Below are 26,423 nucleotides of genomic sequence, written 5' to 3'. Positions count from 1 at the left end.
TGACTCCAGTACCCACTAGCTTTATGAGCATGGATAAGTGTCATTACACTTCTAAACCTCAATATCATCATCTATAAAATAAAAACAGCCCTGGCAGGTGTGGCTCAGTGGGCTGGGTGCTGGCCTGCAAACCAAAAGGTTGCTAGTTCAATTCCCAGTCAGGGCACATGCCTGAATTTTGGACCAGATCCCCAGTTAGGGGGTGTGTGAGAGGCATCAATGTGATCTCTCACACATTGATATTTCTGTCCCTCTCTTTCTCCCTCCCTTCTCCTCTCTCTAATAAATAAGCAAGCAAGTAAATAAATAAAATCTTTAAAAATAAATAAATAAAATTAAAACCGCTTATTTTGTAGAGGCTGTGGTGAGGGTGAAAAAGTGCCAACATTTAGCATCAACAAGTTGTTAAAATGTAGAAGAAGGGGCTCATTAAATAGCAACCACTAACAATGCCAAGGACGATAAAATGAAACAGCCTGAGGCCATATGTGCCAGATCAAAAAGGCCTGGTATTTTCTGAGCCCTGAGAACCTGACTGCATTCTGGCTCAGTGCTCTGCCTGTGCTCATTTGATGATTCTACATAATTAAGAAAGGATTAAAAAGAATTAAAGTATGTTCTGTGTCCCCAGCATCCACTTCGATTTATTTTTAAAATAAAAGGCATCGATGCTTACATTGGTCAACTCTGCACTAACTAGAAAACACAACCACTCATTTGGCATGGCCTACGGTGACCAAGTTTCAGGAAGCATTTATGCTAGCCTTCTTGGATTACCAGTCTTTTATAAACCAGTGTAGAAAGAAACTTTATTTTATTTGTCTCTCTATATATCCCCCCCGTGGCACCAATTAGAGAGCCTCACCTATGGTAGCTTCTCAATGATTTATTGGAGAATAGATAATACTTTCCAAAATTTGTAGTTTTAAAAAAGAGTACCTGAAAAATGTCAGGTTTTGCCTCCTACATTCTAATTTAGCTTTCGAGAAAACTTCTTTGTACTCAGATACCTTAATTATACATCAGCTTAAACAGGGGATACGTCTTTTATAGTTAATTAGTGAACCTAAAAATAAATATGAACTACCTGATTTTTTTTAAAACTTCTCAGTGGTTTTCCTCATATGTTGAAAATATTTTATCCTGTGTGTTAATGCTGGATACTTAGTTTCACCAAAGGGTTCCAATAAACATTTTTAAAGTACACTTACAAAAAAAGAACCTTTTGGTTTTAGTTGAATGTCCTCTCAAAAGGGTTCTGTTTTTATAAGTCTTCTGACATACTATTTTCCAGTTATTTGACTTTGTTTTTTCCCCACTTATGTGGCTTTTCTACATTCATTAATTTTGATTTTCTAGTTTATTCTGCATTTCTCTAAATACTTTTATCTTATTCAAATGTACCAATTAAATTATTCCCTAGCATCAGTTCAGAGGATGACGAAGGAGTGGGTGAGGGGCAAGAAAAATTCTGACTTTAATGAACACAAATTAGTCATTGGCTTTAATAGACTTGTGTGTATTTTTCTTCACTGCTTCCTCCTAATTTAATGGCCTTTTTCATTCTCTTCAGTTTTCTGTTTTTCATACTTTGCTCTTTCATTGAAAAGTCGGAGACAATTACTACATTTGCAAAAGGTATGATTTGCTAAGCTTGGAAATGTTCCAAATAGCTTTCCATTCACCAAGATGTAGAATGAATCAGACATAGAAACGCAAATGACTTTCTATTTAATGCAGGGAGCCCTCCCCCTGATGGTCACCATAAGAAAGGAGCATTTGACTAGCCTTCTGAGAGCAAGAATAATACCTCAGGCTTATTCTTCACATCTGGTTTTCACAGTGGCCTGTATTTCCGGTGAATCTTTAATCCTCTTTTCAACTAAGTTACAGGAAGCAGGAAAAAAAAAAACCCTAATTATTTCTTCATTTATTGAAGTGAACTGATGATATATTTTATAATTAAAGAGAGGGCTGTGAAACTTCACAGCCAAATGCAGAGTCCCCTGTTTGGATTACTTGAAGCCTATCTGTGTCCACAGCTTTCAGCTTTCACACCTGGTGGGGGATGGTTTGGGAGGAGTAGTAATGGAATCAGGGGGTGGGAAATGAGAGCAACAAACAGAAAAACTACAAGCAAGGCACCAAAATCCAACAGCATGATCAGCTCATTCAGATAATACTGCCTTCTCTAAATACTGCCAATTAAATGTTTGAGTTTCCAATGTATTTTTACCATTAACCATGTTAAAATGGATAAAATATAACGGAGAAAAAAACAGCATTTTAAGGGCAGCTCTTTTAATTTTCTCCAGTTATAAGATTCTAGTCTTTTGAAAACATTGAATTTTGAAATCATAAGTAATTAACTCTTAGAGTTACCAGGGCTAAACAATGATTAACTGAATAGTCCTTCAAAGAAACAAACTGAAGTGTGAATGGAGAGCTATCAAATCATTGTGAATATCCTTCAGAAGAATCCCTTATTTATTTTTTTTTGCTTCACATATACTTTTAAAATTTCCAGAAGTACTATAACAGTTTTCTTTTGTTTGGTAAAACTTCCTGAATTTCAAGAGATCAAAATAGGTAGCGGATCTGGGGGAGTACCACACTTGAGGCTGCCATCACTCCAGACCAGGAGCTTGTCATTATTACTAACATTATTACTAACAGGGAACCAGAAACTTCAGAGCCAAAGACTGGCGAGCTCACCTCATTCCCTATGGCATTCAATGCCCCCACAACACCCAGAGATTACACTAACTTCTTTTGGTCCGACATCTGTTTCATTATGCTCACAGGTGCTGTGGGTCAGGGACTGAGACGACACACTGGAGTGATGACTAGCCTGGAAGCTCAGCTGGGAAAACTCAATGCCAGAGAAGTGACTAGACCATGGTGGGGGGGCAGTGCTGGAAGTATCTGAAGGCTTCCTACTTCCGAGCATTGCTGACCGGAGCACCAGCACCGCTGGGTAACCTCTCCGTGGGCTTCCTCACAGCATGGCAGCCTTGGGCTAGATGGATTCTTGTATGGGTTCAATAAATAAGGTGGAAGCTGTATGGCCTTTTATGTCCCAGCCTCAGATGCCATTGTCAGCTGGTCAAAGCTGCCACAGCCTGCCCAGACTCCGGGGGATGGAATCAGACTCCCCCTCTTGATGGAGAGCTGGCAAAGGCACAACGTAGAAAAGCATCATCATGGCTATCCTTGGGATATGACACCTGCCCTAAGATGTTCATGAGGAGGTACTGAAGATGATTTATTTCTCAAATTATACTTTGAAGTATTCTTCTATTGCCTGAATTTGTTTTGTCTGGGGTCATTTTTTTCTTTTGGCCATTTATTTATCTTAGTTTCTTTCTCGCTGCGGGCTTCCCTCAGCTGTCTGGTGATACTTGCTTATTCAGTCATGTTTCAGAGTGAGGCAGCCTAAAGACTAAGTGAGCACCCAGAACACCTGATTTAGACGGCTTTTTGGTGGAGGTCCTAACACCACGCCAGCTTTCCTAATCCTTCTTAAATAGTTTCTTCAGGGTTGTTAGAGAAGAACCTCCCTTTTGCCCTTTACTGTGCCTAGGGGTAACTGCCCGGCCTAACAATGTTCTGATGGTCAGGGTGGAGGGCGACCCTTCTGTTTGCAGACTTCCGGTTCATTCTCCAGCGTGATATCTGCATCACACTGGAGAATGAATGGGGTTGAGGGGGGAGATAAAAAGCAAATATGTTTAAGTCCTCACTTAATGTTATAGATAGGCTCTGCAACTTTTGGTAAAATGACAGATAACAAAACCAATTTTAACTGATATAGACAACAGTTGGGTTCCTGTGGTGTCTCATCAACATCATAATAAAACATTATTCAAGGACCTGCTGGATGGCAGTTAACTGGTGAATCTAAGTGCTAGACAGGAATGCTAACTGAATTGTTTTTGCCCCTTTTCCTAAGGTCAGAAATGTTTCTTTTCCCTTCCTTTTTATTTATTATTGTTGTTCAACTACAGTGGTCTCCATTTTCCTGCCACCACCTTTCCCCACCCCACCCACACCCACCTCCCTCCTGCCCTCAACCCCCTCCCCTGTTGTCTTTGTCCACGGGTCCTTTACACATGTTCCTTGACAACCCTTCCCCTTCTTCCCTCCATTATCCCCTCCCCCTCCCCTCTGGTTACTGTCAGATTGTTCTTACTTTCAATGTCTCTGGTTCTGTTTTGCTTGCTTGTTTGTTGTGTTGATTAGGTTCCACTTATAGGTAAGATGCTATGGTATTTGTCTTTCACCATCTGGCTTACTTCACTTAAATGACTGGATCAAAAAACTATGGTACATTTATTTACACAATGGAATACTGCACAGCAGAAATGTTTTCAAATAAAAGATTTGGAAGGGACACTGTAAACAACCTAAATATCCAACAAGAAGGGAACAGTAAAATAAAGTATAGTATTGTATATTTACATGGTGAAATACGCAGTGGTTAAGAAGCGCTTTTAAAGAAAAACAGTCTTCTACAAAAGGTCATCCTATAACTAGACCCAGTCTGTTATTTAAAGGGAAAAAACCTACTAGAGCCCTGGCCAATGTGACTCAGTTGCTTGGAGCATCATCCCATACACCAAAAGGTTATAGGTTCATTCCTGGTCAGAACACATGCCTAGACTGTGGGTTCGATCCCCGGTCCTGTGCACACGAGAGAGGCAACTGAGCGACGTTTCTTTCCCTCCCTTCCCTTTGCTCTAAAATCAATAAGCATGTCAATAAGCATAGTGAGAGTTAAAAATTAAAAATTAATGTACTAGGGCCATTTTATTCTTTAAAAAATACAAAAATCTCATAAGAACATGCTAATCTCATAAGAACATGTCTGTGCCAAGGGAAAGTAAGTGATGTCCATTAGTGACTCGATCCCCTCTTTAGAAATCCCATTTGTTTACTCTTTTGAAATATATATGCCCATAAACAGACTAGTGAGAAACCTGCCCCTCGGAATGGCAGATAAGGCCAAAGCAAGTTGTACATGGATTTCATTGTGGGCCCACAGTCTGTGCCCACTGCATGGGCAACCCCTCTGCCACTGCCCCCAATCACTGAGCTCTATATCCTGTGGGTCCCCGGATCCATCAGAAAATGGAAGAGTCTGTTAGCACACTACCTGGCACATTGCAGGTATTTCATATTTACTGATTAAAACTGAAAATTAAAATACCTAGTAAGTTTCCATATAAACTTACTATAGCACATAAAATTCAGTGGTTCAAGCTAACATTTGCTGGTAATGGTCAATTTCTCTTATGGGCGGATCACTGCATGCTATCCATTTGGTTAGAGGTATTGAAATCCTTAGAGTTAGGGGAAGAGCCAAAAGGTAGATAGGAAGGTGACTGTTAATATGGTGTGTCCGGCCAGGGAGTGCTCAAAACTGATATCAAATAGAACTTTGACCAGCGAGAACATGTAAATAACAATCGTAACCAAAACCACCACACAGACCCACATCAAACTAATTCCAGAGAGGGCTGGGATCTAGTCTTAAGGGTGGATTGGTGAGTTACAGGATGTCTTGTTGTCATGGAGGCAGGGACAGTTAAGTAAAAGAGCACAGTGTACTCATCTTGGAGGTTAACTGAGGAAAATGTTAAGTTAACCATTACAGTGAAGGTAAAGGATCCAAGGCCATTCATGCTCAAAGCACACATGAGCTGGAAGTGCTGTTTCTTGGAAAGTGATCAGTTTATATAGCTGAAACCTTCAGCCAACAACCTTTGAGATGATTAACACTGGAGATTTAGAGCACCCTATGCAGCGTTTGTTCTTAGCAGGAAGCTGATTTCATCCAGGAAATGCAGTGTCACTAATTTCCCATAATAAACGCAGAGCACCTACCATGTGCCATGCATTGTGCCACACAGTTCTCAATTTCAGCAGTGTAACAAGCCTATGATTAGATGCTATCATTTCCATTTTGCAGACAAGGTCAGTGGAATGTAGTGGTTAGCCCAAGCTTCCACTGGTGGTAGGCACCTGGAATCAAGATTTGAGTACAGTCTACATGGGCTGCTTCTCATATTCCCAGAGCCAATAAGACAGACAATGCATGGCGGTGATCCTCAAAATAAGAATTGTTTCAGTGTAAGTAAATAAGTAGGTATTAATCTAATAGTTAAAAAATGGTAACATTGGATGACCATTAGATTATGCAATTTCCTCATTGTGTAACAGAACAAACTCAGACAAAACCTCAGCATTACTAAAACTGTCTGCTAGAAAGAACTGCACTGGGGCAATGATATATTACATTGAAAGAAATGGTAGATTTCATTGAAAATGCATAGGTTTAAAAGCTCAACCTACCTGAATGTTAACTGTGGTTTTGCCCGTAACTTTGCTTAGTCAAGGTACTTAAATCATCTAAGTTTTAGCGTCTTCATCCAAGAAATGGAAAACAGCTACTTCACCCAGATGTTGTGAGAATTACAGCTACATCTTTCCACTATTGTGTCCGCTAGATACAATAGTGGAAAAGGTAGGGTGGCTTTGCCTCCTAAAAAAAAATATGGTTCACTTTGGAAGAGGTGGCCAAGATGTTATGCCAACAACCAGCTGATGGTTTGGGCAGTCTCTTCACTACTCAGGGCTTCTACTTTACCATGTGTGAAATTGGGGACTTCGGACAGATGATCTCTAAGCTCAAGTTCCCACTGAATGAATCTAAGAGGAGAAAGAAGATTTGGGTTTCTCCTACACCAACTTTGCCTAATAATATACATCCGGAACAACTCCAGAGAGCACCTATAGGAGTAAGCAGCCAAGAAAAGGATCAAGAAATCAAGAAAAAGAGTAGCACATACATTTACACTTGTTCTTCTATTTGTGTCTCCAATCCAGAAAGCCTCCAGGGACACTTTAGATAAAGGACAATTTGGTTAAGACCTCACACATTCCCAGAAACCACCTCTATGACACAAACAGGTAGTAACAGCAGGAAAGCATGCACGGACTCATAGGATTCATAAAGTTTGACATATAGCTCTTTGTTCATAGCTCTTCTTGGGCTTGGATAAAAAGTCCCATCAGAAATAGCAAGCGATTCCAGAGGGATAAAGTAAAGCACTATAAATGATCGAGTGTATAAAAGCTTGGGCTGTGTGCTAAATAAAAAGGAAACCAACTTTTGGTGTTAAACGGTGTAAATATATGGGCAAAAGCTGGAAGGCTATTGCAGAAAAAAATGGATGGATTATAGGTGATTTTCTTTGCAAATGCCTTTAATTGTATGCTTTGATAATTACCGAAGAATGGAACACAGTAGGAAACAATATTTACATAGCACAATAGCTCACTATGCCAGATAGACAAGGAATTCACACTCATGATTAAAACTCCAGGTTCCAGCTTAAATGGTCAAGGGTATTTTACACACAACAAAATGCAGAAAATAAACCCACATGGGGGGTGGGGACACAACTTCCAGCTTCTATATCACCTATTACACAATTAAAATCCTAAAACCTCATTTTGGCAGGGCTGTGGAGAAACTGGTTCACTTAAAACCTTGGGGACAGCCCTGTAGATTAAAGCTATAAAATTCCTCAAGCCTTTCACACGGTAATTCCACTCAGGGGCATATATCCCATAGGTAAACTGCCAATTACCTGGAAAAGTCTTAGGTATCACAAAAGTCACACTCCTGATAGCCAAGGTTTACTGTTACTAGCCAAGGGGAGAAACAGAGCTTTATCATTTAGATGCAAATTAAGAGCAATCACTTCAAGCGTCTTTAACTGGGAATGGAATTCACTCAGACCAGAGGTCACAAACTTTCTGTAAAGGGCCAATTGGTAAACACTTTTGGCTTTGTGGACCAAACCATTTCTACTGGCAACTCCTCAACTACTGTTGTGGAGGGGAAGAAGTCACAGATAATATGTAACAAATGTGCATGATTGTGTGTTTCAAGAAAACTTTATTTACAAAAACAGGTGTTTTCCAAACCCCATAGAGTGTACCAAAGAGTGAATCCCAGTGTAAACTATGGACTATGGGTGGTAATAACGGATCAATGCGGGCTCAGCAGTTGTAACAAATGTCCCACACTAGTGAAGGATGCTGATGGTGGAGGAGGCTGTATCCGGGGAAGGGAGTTATGTGGGAACTCCCTGTTCTGCCAAATGTTGTTGTGAGCCTCAAACTGCCCTTAAAAATAAAATCTATTAATTACAAAACAAAAAACAGGTGGCTCGCCTTCAGGCTATAGTTGACAACCTCTCTTAGACAGCAGTATTCAGAAAACAAGAGGATTTGCTCAACTGAAATCAAGATTATCATGGAAGTAAAACAATAAAAAGCACATACAATATTTTTAAAAGTAAAAGTGATGGTATTTTCTGATCCCGTCCAGTAACAAAACCAAGGTTTTCCAAATCTTTTTAAAAGAGTTTTATTCATTTTTAGAGAGGGGGGAAGAAGGGAGGGAGAAGGAGACAGAGAGAAACACCAATGTGTGGTTGCCTCTCATGCACCCCCCACTGGAAACCTAGCCAACAACCCAGGCATGTGCCCTGACTGGGAATCGAACTGGTGACCCCCTGATTTGGAGGCCAGTGCTCAATCCACTGAGCCACACCAGCCAGGGCCACGGTTTCCCAAATCTTGCCAACAGTCTAATCAATTTCCCAATGCTTAATGGGTGGAAACCACTCAGTCATCACTAGGTCAGTGTGTTTGTGTCTCCCTTTCAAAAGCTCATAAAACAAATGCATGGAAGGAAGCCAGAGCTACACACTTTTAGTGCCTGGAGTCTGATAAAACCAGGCTATGTTGAAATTCAGCCCTACAAGATCATTAAGGCCTGAAAGGCCAATTCTTTCCTTGTATTGAAATACTGGTCAAGATGCAGTAAGTCACATTAGATATCTTTATTATAAATGAAATCTTTCTCTTCCCCTTTAATTCTGAGGAGCTCACTCTGTCTCCCAACAGATTAGTCTAATTCTTGGCAACTCCTCACAGCAGAAAAACCCTACTGCTTACAGAAAAGGTGTGTCTTGAGCATACAGGTAAAGGTACAAAAGAAACATACCTGGAAATAGAATCTGATTGTTTTTCCGTTTTTCCCTTTTCTTAACACAATTAAAACAAAACAAAATACAAATATTTTTTATCTTCTTCAGAAACAAAATCACTGTTCTACCCTGGCTTTAAGGAACATAATAACTTAAAAACCCAAGACATTTCTTTCAAAGAGCAGTCATTTGGAATCAAAGTCAACCTCTCAGTGGATATCAGAATCTTAAAATACTTTCTAAAGGAAAGCAGAGGTGGCTAGGCCCCTAAACCTCAAAAATAGCTAAAACCAGGAAACTATCTGCCGCCTTCTAATAGCTAAAGGCTCAGAGGCTCACAGAACCAGTATGATTCTGGTAGGAATCTTTTCTGTGGAAGGAGAATGGAGTTAGCAGACAACCTGCTTTCTGGTGGTTTCATTTGGGAGATTCTATATTTAAATGTGGGGACATTATAGAAGTTTAAACTTACATAACAACTGACTCAAGGTGACAGAATGTTTAATAATCTTTGTATGGAGTCAGTAATTGCTATTTATTTATCGCACGCTCTGTGCAGAGAGCAAAACATCCTAGGAGGCTGTGAGAGGAGGAGGCTGTGACAGGAGGAGGCGGTGAGAGGAGGAGGCTCTGACAGGTTACAAGGAAGCAAGGGCCTGCCCTCTGCAAAGAAACAGTTTAGAATAAAATAACAGAAGCCAGGTGCAAATACCTTTAGTATAAAAAGTGTGGCTACACAAAACACAAGTGCAAAGGAATTGGAAAATAAAACAAGTAGAAGTAAGTCTGCAGGGAGGCATAAAAGTGATTAATGAAGGAACCGGAAGGACAGGGCAAAACTGAATGATGAAAAGCAAGTCTGAATGCAAATGTGAATCAGTTCCTATGAACTCACTCAAGATTCAGAAGGTTCTATTTTATTTTGTCAAAACAGCCCAAGTTCTTCTTATATCACTGAGAGAATTTTAAAAACTGTTTTATGTATTTATTTTTAGAGAGAGGGGGAGGGAAGGAGAAACAGAGGGAGAGAAATATCAATGTCTGGTTGTCTCTCATGTCCCCCCCCCCCCGGGGACCTGGCCCACAACCCAGGCATGGGCCCTGACTGGGAATCAAACCAGTGACTCTTTGGTTTGTAGGCCAGCACTCAATCCACTGAGCTACACCAGCCAGGGCACTAAGAGAACTTTTAATTCATAACAATTACTTAATAAAAAGACCTCAAACTTTTGCCAATATAACAAAGAACTACCATAACATCAACTCCTGATTGGTCCCAAAATCCTGAGAGTAACAGGTTTCAGGGGAAAAAAGAAAAAGTTATATTGAGAAATAAAATCAATCAATCAATGTTTATTCTGACCATTAAAATGTTATGTTCCTATTACTCCTAATAAATATATATATTATCTGAAGCCTCACTGTCCAATAGCAATATAACATGAGCCACATGTGTAATTTTAAACTTGCTAGGAGCCATGTTAACATAAAAAGAGCTAAAAATCTTAAATTTTTCTTTATTCTAACATATCCAAAAGATAATTAGTTCAATGGGAAATTAATACAAAAATAATTGCGATATTTGACTATTTTAACATAAAAAGTTTATGAAATCCAGTGTATATTTTATTCTTGCACTCTCAAGTATAAGCTAAATTTCTATCAGAAATTATGGACCTAATATTTATTGATATTACTGAAATTATTGATATAATAGATTTCATCAAGAGTTAAGGTAGATTCACATATCCAAATTGTTCCAAACACACTTAAAAGTTTTCCAATTAACTGATTTAAGTATCAATTTTACATTTAAATGACAATTAAATCAATTCAGTTTCTTAGCCACACCAGTCGCATTTCAGGAGCTCAATAGGCTCAAGTGGCTGGAGCTGACCATAGTGGACACAGAAGGCTAAAGAAATAAAGAAATAATTATGAAGTCAATCACTGGAACCAAAAATTCATGCCTAATTATTAAAAGAAATATAATAAGGCAAATAAGATATACAATGTAGTAGAAAATTGAGGTATTAAAAACAGAAAGCAAAAGAAAATTATAGATGTTTATCTTAACAGATGGCAGATCTGTCATATGTGTAAACATAAAATGATTACACTTACCCACATAAAAGCAAAAGTCTGATTCACAAAGCAAACCTAACTTTATACAATTCAAGGTAACAGGTAAGCAAAGTAATTCTGAAAATAAAAGGATGGCAATGCTCTACCAGAAAGTATCAACAAGAGGACAATCGAGTTCTAGATCTTAATGTCAAATATGCTTGAATCCAGGCCAAAAAGCATTAGACTGGTGAAAGGACAGCACTCTGTCACTAAATGGTATATCTCACAACGAGGACACGACAGGTAACAATATCTAAGCAGCAAACATAGCATCGACAGACATAAAGCAAAAACCATAGGCAACATATAAAGAAACAGAATCATATTATTAGGAGACTTGACCTTCTTTTATACCATGACACAGCAAGTAGATTTGAAAAAGTAAAAGTAGAGAAAACTTCAATAACATAATTAATATGGTAGATTTGACATAGCAAACTCTGTAACCTGAGAAAAGAGTGTAACCTTTTTGCTGACCAAAGAACGTTCACAAGAAATGACCAAATATTAGACTATGAAATAAACATTAATAAATTAAATAATGATTCAGATAACATCTTCTGATCACAGTGCAGCAGAAGTAAACATAAAGAAAATTAGGGTTACAAAACTGTAGCCCTACATACTGAAATAAACAGCAAAGCAGAAAAGAAAGTCAAATGAACCAAAGTCATAAAACTAATAAATGAATCCAATCATATAAACCAGCAATTTTCAACCTTTTTCATCTCATGGCACACTTAAACCAATTACTAAAATTCTGCAGCACACCAAAAAATACATTTTTGCCAATCCAACAACAAAAAAATAGGTATAATTTTGATTCATTCCCACCAGACGGCTATCATTGTGTTAGTTGTTGTCTTCAGGGACTGCATGTTTTGAAAATTATTGGGGCACACGGGTTGAAAATCGTTGCTATAAACCACCATCTAATCGAGTCAAGAAAGGGGAGAGAACAAATACAAAAGAAACAGAAAGGAAAGAGCCACAGAGAAGATTAAGGCTGATAAGAGACTACTATCTCAGCTATGCAAATTCACGTTAAATCTCAATGACTAGGGTCATTTTCTAGAGAAATATATCAAAATGGACTCCAGAAGAAACAGGAAAGCTATACAGATCAATTCCCAAAGTTGTCAAACAACAAGAGCCTCCAAAATACACTAGGTTTAAAAGGTTTCATGGGGTATTCTAACAAATCTTTAAAGAACACATAATTTGAAGGATCAGTTGGTCTTAATATAGAAAAATATTTCTTTCTAAAACAGACATGACATTAATAAGAAAGTCTACCACACTGCTCATACACACATCTACAGACAACCAACCAGCACGTGGATAGCAATATAATGAACCTGGGAATTCATCATCCTATACTCTCTACTTCTCTGTATGCTTAAAATCTTCCATAAAAAAAAAAAAGCTGAAGTAAATAACTGTTTACTCCTGGAGAAATAATGCCATCTAGATACCATTTTTCACTAATCCAAAGTTTGACAAAAATGGGGTGAATGTGTAACAAAATAGGCCCACTCAAACTTCCAGTGAGGATAAACACACAACCTCTATGGAAAGCAGATTAACAATGTTTATCAAAATTCAAATGCAGCCCTGGCTGGCGTAGCTCAGTGGATTGAGCACAGGCTGCGAACCAAAGCATTGCAGGTTCGATTCCCAGTCAGGGCACATGCCTGGGTTGCAGGCCATGGCCCCCAGCAACTGCACATTGATGTTTCCCTCTCTCCCTCTCTCCCTCTCCCCCCGCTCCTTCCCTTCCCTCTCTAAAAATAAATTTTAAAAAATCTTTTAAAAATTTAAAAGAAATTTCAAATGCACATGCCCTTTGATGTAGTAATCCTACATTTAGGAATTTGTCATATATATACATACAAGCACAGTAATTCATTATAGTACTGCTTGTCATAGCAATGATTCAGAACGACCTCCTAACCATCAACAGGGAGTTAGTTAATGAGTTATATAGCACACTCATAGAAATAAATTCTCAGAAGCCATAAAAAAGAAAAAAAGTTTGCCGATACAGCTCTGGAAAGCTAAGTTATTAAGTTTTAAAAAGCAAGGTACAGACAAAAACATAAGCTGCTGTTGATGCAAAAACAGGGAGGTTAGTAAACAAAAGTTGGAAACTGACTTTTCTGCCTATGTCCTTCAGAACCTTTTGAATTGGGAAGCGTGTGACTATAATCTCAGACCAAAAAGAAAATTTCACTTTTCAAAATCCCACCCTTTAGAAGGCACTATTGCCATTATAAACTCATGCTCCATTTAGACCGCTTGCTATTCTTGCTACCCTTTGCTGTGCGGAAGCCCACGTTTCAAGTAAAGGTTGAGTTCAAGAAACCCTTCTCATTTTAAAGAGCATAGAGAAAAAGGGCACACAGATGAAAGACAGACAGTACTCTAGATCCAAACCATCGAATTAGTGGTTTTCAACCCTGGTTATGCTTTAGAACCTGGGCATCTTCTAAAAATACCAATACCCAGCACCCCGTTCCCAGACCATTTATATTAGAAGTTGAGGTGATGGGCTCAGGCATGCAAACCACTGATCGAAATACTTCACAGCGGTGGTCTTCAACAGGGGGGGATTTTGCCTCCCCCAGGGGGCATGGCACTTCAGGAGACCTGTTTGGTTGTCACAACTTTGGGGGAGGAGTGTTACTACTGGCATCCAGTGGGTAGAGGCCAGGCATGCTACTTCAGTACACGCATAGTACAGCACCCCCACAACAGTGACTGGCCCTAAAATGGCACGAGTGCTGAGACTGACAGTGGATTGAGCGCCGGCCTGCGAACCAAGGGTCACCAGTTCGATTCCCAGTCAGGGCACATGCCTGGGTTGTAGGCCAGGTCCCCAGTAGGGGACACTTGAGAGGCAGCCCCACATTGATATTTCTCTCCCACTCTTTCTGTTGCAAAATAAATAAACTTTTTAAAAAAGAGTGCTGAGACTGAGAAAGAGTCCTTTAAAATATAAGCACTGCTTAATAAGATCATACAAGTGTCAACCAGTGTCATCCCAATACATTTAATTTAAAAAAATAAGAGCACTGCTTCTGAAGTAACAACCAGTTTTGGTCTTCAGTCTTAAGTAAGGGGTACACTCTCTACTTGTATATATGCTTAAAATCTTCCATTAAAAAAAGAGCCAAAGTCTAATCAAGCTGTTCCAGGGGCCACAGAAACTACAATGTATTTGTTGACATGGTTCTAACAAATACAGAAGCATAAAATTCCGTATATATCCTTTTTCTGGTCCTTGTCCAGTTACTCTAGTTAAAAATTGATGTCCCATTTGTAAAGTAGCCAAGGAGAAGGTCTTTGAGTTTACATGGTGGCAGCCTGTGGGTCAACATGGTTCACGCATCTATTTCATTTGAGCCACATGTCTTTTAAAATATATCGAACTGGGGCCAATTCAGCTGCTCCTTCTGGAGCCAGCATATACCCAGGAGCCTGCCACTGTCCCCACCCTGCTGACTCACTTGCTCCCCACTTCCGAGTCCTTGAAGAACTTGAGGTGGTCCTCCCCTGCAGTTTTCTCTAATCACATACTGGCAGAAAGCCTCTTTATTCTTCTTCCTCCTCACCATAAAAATGCCCCCACACCCATTCTAAATTATAAAACTCCCACATCACTTGCCCAAACGGAACTTGTATCAGGAGCCAGAAGAACTAAGAGAAAAGTATTAGCTGAGCCAGCCTTTGTATGACAACTGTCTTCTTCTAGTTCTCATCAATGGCTAGACTTCTGACCACCCAATTCATCTCTGGGTATTATTACAAACAAGCTTGTAGTTTCTAAGAAATTCCACTACAATTCTATACAGCTCTTCTGTGAGACTCCCTCCTAGGAAAAGATTTCAATTATTATGCTTCTTCCATTACCCTGGATTAGTGTAACCCTCCACCCTCCCAAAAACAGGTCAGAGGTCTTTTATGGGAAATGTCTAGGAAAAGATTTGGTCATTTTCTTCTAAAAAGCTCATCCCTTTTCCTTTGAAATTAGAATCAGAGAGTTTTGGAGCTGTGCTTTAGAGATTACCTGATAGAATCCTCACATTTTATTGATGAGGAAAGTGAACCCTGGTGAGGTTCAGTCACTTAGCCAAGGCCACATTCTTGAGGACTATAGTGGCAGAGCAAGAATTAGAACGTTTCCAGATACTAGTCCCAGGGGTTTTCCACAATAACACTATCCTCCACCATGGTGTTCCTACTCAAATACTGTACTGTCCTTGCCAAGACACCTATTAACACGGGTAGACACTAGCTGTTATAGAAATAAATGTGGCGAAATTTCGCCAAGCAATTAGGAGTTGGGAGTTTCTGCGTTCCTTTTGCTCTTTATTGTGAATTAGCCTGGCTCAGTTTATCCTAATGACAGGATGATACCTTCAGAATCTTCTCTAAACCATAAATTAGAAAAGGCAAACCTGCTATTTATAGCAACAGTGACATTCTCTTTCTAAACTCTGAAGTCAGTAGCTGCCTCAAACCTCTGCAGTTCTCACAAGTGGTCAGAGATGGTAGAATAAAACTACTGGAAAGCTTTGGGGAGTGAAGTTTAAGATGCAACTTCGATTTTCCTCATCATTCTCTGGCAAACTGGTTTCTTAAAATTTAATCTGGTTTCCACGTCACCCTATTCCTCTCTTCCCATTCCAACTTCAGTATGGACATCACATTCTGCATATTGGGTCTTCCTCAAGTGTTCTACCTATTCCACACTTCAGTTTTTATATCCACCTGAGACTACTCCTTCACATTTACATAAAATTCATGAAATGAATAGACATAAACAATAGGCTATTTTCCCTTGGGAGCTTAGAACATCTTTGCTGCTCTATTTTATTTTCCTTCAAGGATGCCGAGTTCCATTCTGATACCTGGGTGAGCACTTTTGGTTGACTTTAGTTATTCCACAACCAGCTCTCTTGCATTCAGTAATTAGGAGTATTCACTCAGAGGTTGAAAAGGCACCACTCTGGAGAAACATGATCCAATTAACATAAGGTAGTGGAATCTAGCCCCATCTCAGCTAGGCCTCAGGCAGGCTGGGCGCCCGGTCCGCTGTACTCCCACCTCAATCCGTGGGAGCTGCCCACCAGCCCAGCCCACTCAACATGGGAGAAGGTGGGTGGGACACAAAAGTTGAGGTGCGAGCAAAGGTGCTAGCACCGAGGCCGGGGTTGTATCAAACCCTGCTCTTATGCTGAGAGCCCACACATACCCTCTTCCCCAGCATCGAAGGCTTAAACAGCACAGGCCTCTAACTATTTTAACATAACACTAAGAAGATAACGCAGTTCGAGTCCTGCAGCTCCGGCCACCCTAGAGAACCTTAAAACAGAAAAGGAACAAAATGCCGTTGCATAATTTATACGACCTCAAGGTGTTTCTAAACAGCTCTTAACCAACCAAAGAAAGAATCTAAAAATAAAAACGTGAAAAAGCCACCCACATTCTGCTGGGAAGTTTTAAGGGCGGGGAGGTCTGTGTCAAGTAGATTTGAAGCTTAACATGCACGTCTGGGGAGTCCCATTCGGGATGAGGTTCTGTGTCTACGGGTAGGCCCCCGACCGGTATGGGTATAAGGCCTTGTCCCTGCGCGCCCCGAAATCAGAGTCCCCAAGAGAGTCCCTGGACAGCCCGGAGCCCTGCCCGCGGTTCCCACGACTTTACCCTAAAGCTGCGGAGACCCGCGATGGTGGAGGGCCAGGAAGACAGCGTCCCGCACCCCAGGGCCATTGGAACCGTGGGGACCATGGGGGCCCGGGGCCCTGCACTCACCGAAGTCCAGGAACTGCTTGATGGAGAGCGGTGATGGCGAGAAGCGCGAGTAGCGCTCAATCTGCTTGGGCACCGGCTGCTTCAGAAGGCACCGGAACAGCCGCATCCTCGCCGGGGCAGCACACACACCAGCCGAGACACGCAGGCGTCCGCAGGGGCCGGTGCAACCGAGAGGCGTGGATTCGGCACGTTAGCCAAGCGCGCACCCCGGCCTCAGCCTCGTCCTCGGTGCCGCGGGCGCAGCCGCCGCAGTGGCAGCGGCAGCGGCAGCAGCGGAGGCAGCAGCACCTCCCTGGCCCCCGCCGGCCCACCTCGGATACCCCAGGCCCCGCCCCTGGGGCGGGGCCAGCGGCTGCACGTACGCGGGCGCCTGAGGGGAGCAGGAAGCGGGGTAGCGGGAGCGCGAGGGGCGCGAGGGGCGCGAGGGGCGCAAGGCCGCACGCGCCGCCCACTGATTGGCTGCCGTGGCCTTCGCTTTCTTCTGTGGTGGGGCGCCGGTTCCTTCCTCTCTGGCTCCAGGTCCGGGCAAGCGAGGGCTAGTACCTCAGGTCCGGCCTCCGACTAGGTCCTCGGTGGCAGAAAGGTAGCTGAGGTTGAGAGGGGCTGGGAGGAGGCCTGGAGGCACGTAAAGAATCTGATCCTAAATGCTGCTCCAGGCCTCTCTCCACCGATGGCACCTCTTCCAGGAGGCCTTCCCTGGAGGCCTGCTGTTGTGCTTCAAGGTGTTCCGTACGTCTTGACGCTTTGATTTTTAGGTTCTGTTTGCCACTTAACCATAGTGGCTGTTTCATGCCGTCCCGTCGCCCACCACCACCACCACCACCTTTGGGCAGGATCAAATGAAATCACTGGGTCTATTTTGTGCCCACCCCTCACTCTTGGACGGAATTCATTGTAACATCACTGACTTGTGTCCTGCCCTCCCCGGCCCCCCCCCCCACCTCACCCTCTCACTTCCACTCTCACCAACACCTTTAGACAGGATTCTTACGTCATCAATTCTGCTTCGTGGCCCGTGACCCCTGTTCCCCAACCACCACCTCCCTCCCACCTGGGCCAACACCTTTAGACAAAATTAATTGTTAAGTTATTGACTCTGTTCCACCCACCCACCACCACCATTGGACAGGATCGAATTTAAGGTCACTGACATTTCGTTTTGTGCCTCCTTCCCACAACCCCCTGTGCACTCTCCCTAACACCACGGGCACGATTAATGGTAAGGTCACTGACTGTTTCATGCTCCCATCCCCACTACCACTGGAAACGGTAAAATTTAAGGTCATTGGCACTATGTCTTATACCCCTTTATCAATGCCACTACCATAGGACTGTTTCTTGCTTCCCCACCACCAGCACCACTACTTGGGGACAAAAAGTCCATGCTTACACTGTGTGTTGGTATTGTCTACATAAGAGTGAACTTGAACTCAGGATTCAGTATATGAAATCATTATTTCCTAATGTGAATATATGAAGTACCGCTTGCTTTAACCATTTCTATCAAACCTTATTTTATTTTTTTGCAGCATGTAAATAACTAAAATGAAAGGCAGGATGTTCTCTAAGGAAAGGTAAAACCCTAGCTAGAAACCACTCCTTTGCTCTGATTGGACTGGTTTTCTCAGTGAATAAGATTATTTGGTGTGTAGCTACTGATACTTAGCTTTTGTGCCTTCAATGGGTATGCATCCAATTCAATTGTATCTCTATTCTGAACTTAAAGAACAGTAATACATACACTCAAAAACAGTAATGGTCGTCCCCACTTCTAGATTTTCAAGTCATCTTGGTGGTGGTACCGTATACAGACGACCAGGTCCTTTCCATCCAAACCAAAGCCTAAAAGAAACATACTAACAACCTCTTCAACTGGGAGCTCACTAAGCAATCCTGTTGGTGAGCCCATATGGGCAGAGAAGAAGACCTGTGGCCTGTGGTGACTTTATCAGACGCTACCTAGAGGCAGAATGTACTAATGGCTATTGTGGGAGTTAGTGAGCAGGGAGAATTCATTATTGGTGAAGAGGGAAGGTTTCCCAACTGAAGCTACAAATGCTGCTGATCTTTCTGAGCTTGAAAGTCACTTGTTTCACTCCTTCCTTTTTCCACTAAACAAAATGCTACTTTAAATCTATGTATTCTGTTGATTTGATTTTGACCTAAACTGTCATGTGCATAGTTTTACTGATGATTGTCCAAAAGGTGGCAAATCTTAGAATTGGGAACAATATGAAAGAGCCTGGTATAATAGAAATTGTGATGGTCCAGGGCTCACATGACCCAGTCCTGAGCTTGGTTCTGTCATTAACTAACTGTGTGAGCTTACACGGGTCACTTAGACTTTGTGTCCCAGTTACTTCTTATATCAGGGGAAGATACATGATTTCTCTCCCTGGTATTTGTGACAATCAAATGAAATAAATCATATCTAATAAAAACACAAGATATTGGACGTGTTTTATACAGTAATGTATATTTTTAGCTAATAGTTTTGTGTTAATTGGCAAAAGTCAGAAGCTAAACCAGTGGGTTGATTTCAGTGAAGGTTGTAGTTACAAAAGAGACAGGTCTTGAGAGAAATAAATAGATCTTGATGAACTTTTTATATTCCTGTACACACCAAGGTCTTTCCCAGGGACCCCAATCCCAGGGGCTTTCAAAGAGAGATCCTTGGACCAGCAGCAGGGGAGTTACCTGGGAACTTGTTAGAAAGCAAAATCTTGAACCCCACTCTAGACCTACTGAATCAGAAACTCCAGGGGTGAGGCCTGACAAGCTATGGGGGGTTAAAAGATATAGCCCCAAATTCTTTAGTATTCCTCCCCTCGAGAGATTTAGTGGTACTAGCTTCTAACAAATAAAGGATGGCCAGAGTGGTGAGATCTCACTTCAAAGGTTAGGTTGTAAAACAATTCCAGTCCTACAATATCCCTGACCAGTAATTCCTCAAAATTATAAAGGACATTAAAAACAAGGAAAATCCGACAAACTCTCACAGCCAAGAGAAGCCTAAGGAGACATGAGAACTAATCATAAGTTACTATCCTGGATGGGATTCTGGAACAAATTTAAGGACATTAGGTAAAAACTAAGGAATTCTGAACAAAGGATGGACTTGGCGCCAACTCTGTTTAATAATAATGTATCAACATTTGTTCATGAAGTGTACCAAATGTACCAAGATAATGCAAGTATGGGAACTTGTGTACTATCTTTTAATTCTGCTATAATTCTGAAACTGTTCTAAAAAATAAAGCCAATTACACAATACAGTACTGTTGATTATAGTCACTATGTTGCATGCTACATACCCAAAACTTATTTATCTTATAACTGGGAGGTTTCAAGGTTGCTAAGAGAGCAGATCTTAAAAGTTCTCATCACAAGGAGAAAATATTTATAACTATGCGAGTTGATGGATGTTAACTAAATTTATTGTGGTAATCATTTCATGATATATACAGATATCAAATCAGTATGCTGTACACCTTAAACTTACATAATATATGTCAATTATATCTCAATAAAACAGGGAACTATACATACCTTTTGATTACAAAATGTAAAAGAAAATATTTTCAAATAATATGAATGGAAAAGTAGGATATCAGTAAAGATATTTTATATCCATAGAATAACTACCGAACATTTCTAGGACAAGTATTATAAAACTAATAATAACAAAGTGAACATTTAAAAACCACTTAGGCTCCTATCTTGAGGTTCATATTCTCTTTCCCTCTGTCTCAGAAGCCACTGGCATGCTGCAAAGCAGCCCTGTTGGAGAAGCCCACAAGAGTGAGCCGGGAAGCAGGTTGGTTTAGAAGCAGAGCCCTCTCTTGTCCTGCACCTTGACTATAACCTTGTGAGAGACCCTGAGTCACAAGCACTCAGCTAAGCAGCTCCTGGGCTCCTGACCCACAAAACCTCTGTTTGTTGTAATGAATGTTTGCTGTTTCCAGGTGATAAATTTTTGGCTGATTTGATATGCAGCAATAGCTAACTCATTCTGATGCATACTCAAAGGAAAGAACCTGCTGTCCTGCCCTATACACTCTATTCCAGTTCCCTATTCCTTTTAGCTAATGCCTCAGACCTCAGCATACTCAAGATTTAGACATCAAGAAAGGCCTTTCCTGACCATCAAGGTGATTTGTTCCCCTTGCTATTTGTATGGTTTCCTGATTCTCTTGTACTTCCCACTGTACCACTCAAAACACTCTGGTATAAGTCAATTAATGCCTATCTTTGGCTCTAGGCATAAGCTCTGTGACCAATGGGCCTAAGTCTGGCTTATGCAGTGCTTCATCCCCAGTGTGCAACATAACTACCAGTCACCATTCAGGTTCACAGTAAATATCTATTAAATAAATGAAAACCAACAACAGTAGTGACAAAACCTACCCCAAACTGCATTCCTTCCCATGAGCTCTCAAAAGAGAACAAAGGCAAGGGTAGTGTTCGGAAGAATAAAAGCAATATAGAAATTTTATTAAATCATAATCTGATTAAGCCAAAAGCCCAAATCCAAAGTGGAGTGGACCATATGAGGTAAAAAAAAAATAACTGCTGATTATCTCGTCACCATTAATTGATGAATCTTATTATAAAATGCCTCCAACATCTCTTGACTTTATGAAATCCTGGTCTTTTCCTCCTCCTCTGTCTTCACTCTCAATCAGCATTTCTAAAAATATTTAATTAATTTATTTTTTTAGAGAAAGGAAGAGAGGGAGAGAAACATCAGTGTGTGGTTGCCTCTCATGCGCCCCCTACTGGGGACCTGGCCTGCAACCTAGGCATGTGTCCTAAACTGGGAATCCAATCAGTGACCCTTTGGTTCACAGGCTGGTGCTCAATCCACTGAGCCCCACCAGCCAGGGCTCAATCAGCACTTTTTGAGCACCTACTGTGTGCTCTGTGCAAGTACCTATGGTTGTCTCTTCACAGTAAATAATCTTATAGGTTAATATTGTCCCCATTTTACATGTGAATGAACTTAGATACAGAAAGGTTAAAATAATTTAAGATTACACAGCATGTAAATGACAGCCTGGGTTTATGCCTGGGTCTCCTGACTCTCAATTCTCAGTTCTCTCATAATACTGTCCTGCAGTTTAAAAAATAGACTTAATTACTTAAAATCATTTTGAGTACACAGCAAAATTAGGTCAAAAGTGCAGGGAGTTCCCGTATGTCCCTACACATACAACCTCCCTGCCATCAACAGTGCACACCAGAATGATACATTTGTTACAATCAGTGAGCTTACACTGATGCATCATTATCAACCCAAATCCATACTTTGCATTTACTCCTGCTGTTGTACAGTCCATGGGTTTGGACAAATGTGTAATGACATATATCCACCATTATAGTATTGTGCAGGATAGTTTCACTGGCCTACAAGTCCTCTGCACTCTGCCTACACATCTCTCCCACCAGGCCCTGGCAACCACGGATCTTTTTACTGCCTGCATGCATAGTTTTGTCTTTTCCAGAAGTCCTACAATTGAAATCCTACAAGGGGTAGCCTTTTCATTTTGGCTTCTTTCACTTTGCAGTGTACATGAAAGATTATCCCATGTCTTTTTGTGGCTCGATATCTCATTTATTTTAAGGCTGAATAATATTGCATTGTCTGGATATACCATAGTTTATTTATTCATTTACCTACTAAAGGAAATTTCAGTTGTATCCAAGATTCACCAGCTCACTTTTTTTACAAATGGGATTTTAAAGTGTGAAGATCAGCAAACTAGAGGAGTGAGGGTTATTTAATAAAGTTTTACTACATTTACCTTTAATCAAATATGTGTGTGATTTGAAGCAGTAGCTCTATTCTCCCAAGTACCCAGATCCTTGATTTTTTTTTTTTGGATGGTGCAAATCCTCTTGAAGTCTATACTGGTCCTTTCATTTCTAATTAAGGAAGGTGTCCAGTCTTAGTCGTCTTTCTCTCTCCCCAAAGGAGGTCAGGAAAAAAAAAACACAGCTTAAGTACAGAGATGATGTAGCAGGATACTGTGTTGAGAAGTTAAATCTGTGATTTGTTTTTGTTGCTCTTGGAGGGTCAGAAGAAAGGGGTAGCTGATCTTCCCTCACCTGAAAGACAGTGGTGAGGGGGAGCCTTTGTGTGTGGGCTTAGGACTGCCATGCCTTGGGGATTTCATTAGCTGTGTTTGTATAGCTGGGTATTTTGGTTTCTAGGGCTGAAAACAGAAGTTGGAAGATATAGGAGACATTTTAGTGATCTCTACAAATTCATTCCTTCTTCCACTGGTAACTATGTTTACTTCCCTGTGCAGTGAGTGCATTTGTGCTTTTGGAGAGAAATAGCCTGCTTTATTTGTAGTAATGAGATATATGTCTCAATCCAAAGACTAATGAGCTTAATTCTGACCATGGCTCTTGGTGCAGGGATGGGCATATGACCCGATTTAGGACAATGGGTAAGGAGGAGACATTTTCTGGGAGTGGCTGTGAAAAAAGCTTACTTGCTATTTGAAGGGAGATTCTAGAAGAATATCTCTCTCTCTCTCTCTCTCTCTCTCTCTCTCTCTCTCTCTCTCTCTGTCTTTCTACCTCCCCCCCCATCTCTGAATGTACACAAAGAAGCATGTGGCATCAGTTGACAACCATCTTATACCAAGGTGAAGCTAACTGTGCAGAGAGTAGAGCAGAAAACTGGAAGAACCTGGATCCTCGATGATGTCAGGCGACTGAACTAGATTAACCCTGAAACCTTCTCTGAACTTCCAGTTAGAGGCCCGTGCATCTCTCTCATGGTTTAGGCCAGTTTGGGTATATATGTGAAATGTAGCCTAACTTTCTAGCCTAACCCAGATTTAATTTAATTTTAAAGAATAAAGAATGGTAATATTTCTGGTGCCCAAGTATTATAAAACAAAACTACATCCTATAATATCCAGAAGGACAATAATAATGGAGGATGGTTACATAAATCATGGCACATACACTCAATGGACCATTATACCGTCATTAAAAACATAGTCTATGAAGTCAACATGAAAACATGGAAAATGCAAACATTGTAAGTTGGTAAACGTGAGGTACAGAATTAGATGTTAAATTTGAGCTCAGCTATGAGATCACAAAAAGTTTATAGAAAAAAGTCTGGAAGGAAACAGAACAAAAAATGACAACAACACAAGAACCACTAAAGAGTGCTTCAAGTCATACCATAGTTAGATTGACATTTAAGAAATCCTTGGAGTCCCTGGGTAGGAGCAAGTTCCAAAAATATGAACCAAGGATAGATAACATAAAGGGCCTTACTGAGTTCTCCTTTGCCCCAAGAGATGGTTAGTTATGCAGAGACTTGTCAGAGTTTACAGCTTTTCTGTTTCTATACCAAACATGATCTTGTCAGTTTCTACTAATATTTCCTTAGTGCCCATAATTAACTGAGCATGAACCAGTATTTGCAGTGGACTCTGACATCTAAGATGCCACCTAGTATCTGGAAAACTTGGTGTTTCTTACACCAGCAAATCTAGTACAGCCTTCATCCATCCAGGCTATTTATTCATCAAGGCACAGCCTCCCCGCCACCCCAACCATCATGATCACCAACAGCAAACGTGACGGCAAACTTAACAAGTCAGTCCCCAGGTTGCTTAGATCTCCATCAGTGAGGAGTGTGTAGCTACCAGGAAGGTCTCCTCCCCCAGGCCACTGGAATTTTGTTGTCACTTTCCCCTCTATCCGCTTATGCTAATGTTTTGGAGGTTTGAAATTTTCAAGGAGAAGAAAAATAGCCATTCCTCACAAAGAGATTGGGGCTTCCTGCTCTAGGATAATTGGTTCCATATTCTATTGGACGTATGAGACAGCTTTAAATTAGTGCTATTAAAGGAATGGGACTGGGCCCAGCACTTCCATAACTTGAAATGTGTGCTAAAAATCAAGTCAAAATTTAAAGAGATGCAATCCCATCAGAAGTGCTAAGGCTGCACTGGCCACAAGTGCTTAGAGAGCACTTGAAATGTGCTAGTCCAAACTGAGATATGTTACAAGTGTAGAATTCATGCTGGACTTCAAAGACTTGGTATAAAAAAAAGAATACAAACTATGTCATTATGAATTTTTACATTGATTACATGCTGAAATGATAACATTTGATATATTGGTTAAGTTGGTTAAGTCAATACAGTGGTCAGCAAAAGTAGGTTTATAGTTAGTTATGAGTATCCAAAACACAGAGTTTATTCTTGTTGAGTTAATAAAGCTGCTGTAACAATTATAACCTTCATGACAACTATAAACCTACTTTTGCCCACCCCATATAGTATTAAAATTAAATTCATCTGGTTCTTTTACCCTTTTTGGTGTGGCTTCTAGAAAATGTAAAATTACAACTGTGGCCCACATTTGAGGCTCACATTAGATTTCTGCTGGGCAGTGCTGTGCTCAGTATATTGCAAGGTGTCCCTTATACTCCTATTTATTTATATAGAAAAGGTAACTTACTTTTGCTGCTGGGCTTCTTTGTGCCAGAGCTGTGTTAGATACAGTGATCCTGCAAAACACACATGAGTATACCAACTTACAGATGAGAAAACCAAGGCTGAAAGAAGCTATGTAACTTGCCCAAGGTCAGCTACTGAAGTATGGTAGAGCCAGTAAATGCAACACTGAATAATTGTTCGGGGTTTTATTCAGTTGCCAAAGCTTTTCTGTCTGCCATGACTTGAAAACCTAAACAAGCAGAGGAAGTGATGCCGAAACAAAAAGTGGGAGGAGACATGTCCTCTAAAATTGAAATTGCTTCCCATAGACAAGCCTCATTTAAAAAATAAATAAAACTAGCCCTGGCTGGTGTAGCTCAGTGGATTGAGTGCTGGCCCACAAACCAAAGGATCACCAGTTTGATCCCCAATTGGGGCACATGCCAGGGTTGCAAGCCAGGTCCCCAGTGAGGGAGGTGGCGTGAGGGGCAACCACAGATTGATGTTTCTCCCCCTCTCTTTCTTGCTCCCTTCCCCTCTCTCTACAAATAAATAAATATAAAAAATAAAACCAATTTTGTTTTTATTGTATTTTTCCATTACCATTTAGTCCCCTTATACCCACTTTCCCCTTCAGAACTGTTGTCCCTGTCCATAGTACTTTTTCCTTTTTGCATAATCCCTCCACCCTCTACCCTTCCCTCCTCAGCTGTCAGCCTGCTCTAAGTCTATGTCTGTCTCTGCTTGTCAGTTTGTTCACTAGATTCCATATATGAGTGAGATCATATGGTATTTGTATTTCTCTGACTGGCTTATTTCACTTAGCATAATGTTCTCCACCTGAGGATATATTTATTGATTTTAGAGAGAGAGGAAGGGAGACAGAGAGACATCAGTATGAGAGAGAAACATTAATCTGTTGTCTCCCATACACGCTGGG

The 26,423-nt window shown here is 40.8% G+C and overlaps 1 protein-coding gene across 2 annotated transcripts in view; it reads right to left on the bottom strand.

The window, feature by feature from the left end:
- Positions 1–17,332, bottom strand: part of PDK3 (pyruvate dehydrogenase kinase 3) — a 57,294-nt gene extending 39,962 nt beyond the window's left edge. For both annotated transcript variants that reach the window (XM_028522673.2, XM_028522674.2), the window contains exon 1: positions 17,010–17,332. In XM_028522673.2, coding sequence (XP_028378474.1) covers positions 17,010–17,115 — 106 coding nt within the window. In that variant the 5' untranslated portion in view covers positions 17,116–17,332. The remainder of the gene's footprint in view (positions 1–17,009) is intronic.
- Between the last annotated feature and the right edge of the window lie 9,091 nt (positions 17,333–26,423).

The sequence above is a fragment of the Phyllostomus discolor genome, chromosome X, assembly GCF_004126475.2.
Source record: "Phyllostomus discolor isolate MPI-MPIP mPhyDis1 chromosome X, mPhyDis1.pri.v3, whole genome shotgun sequence".
NCBI classification, from domain to species: domain Eukaryota; kingdom Metazoa; phylum Chordata; class Mammalia; order Chiroptera; family Phyllostomidae; genus Phyllostomus; species Phyllostomus discolor.
Note: the sequence above shows the minus strand (reverse complement) of the source record. Positions and strands in the feature narration are given on the sequence as shown.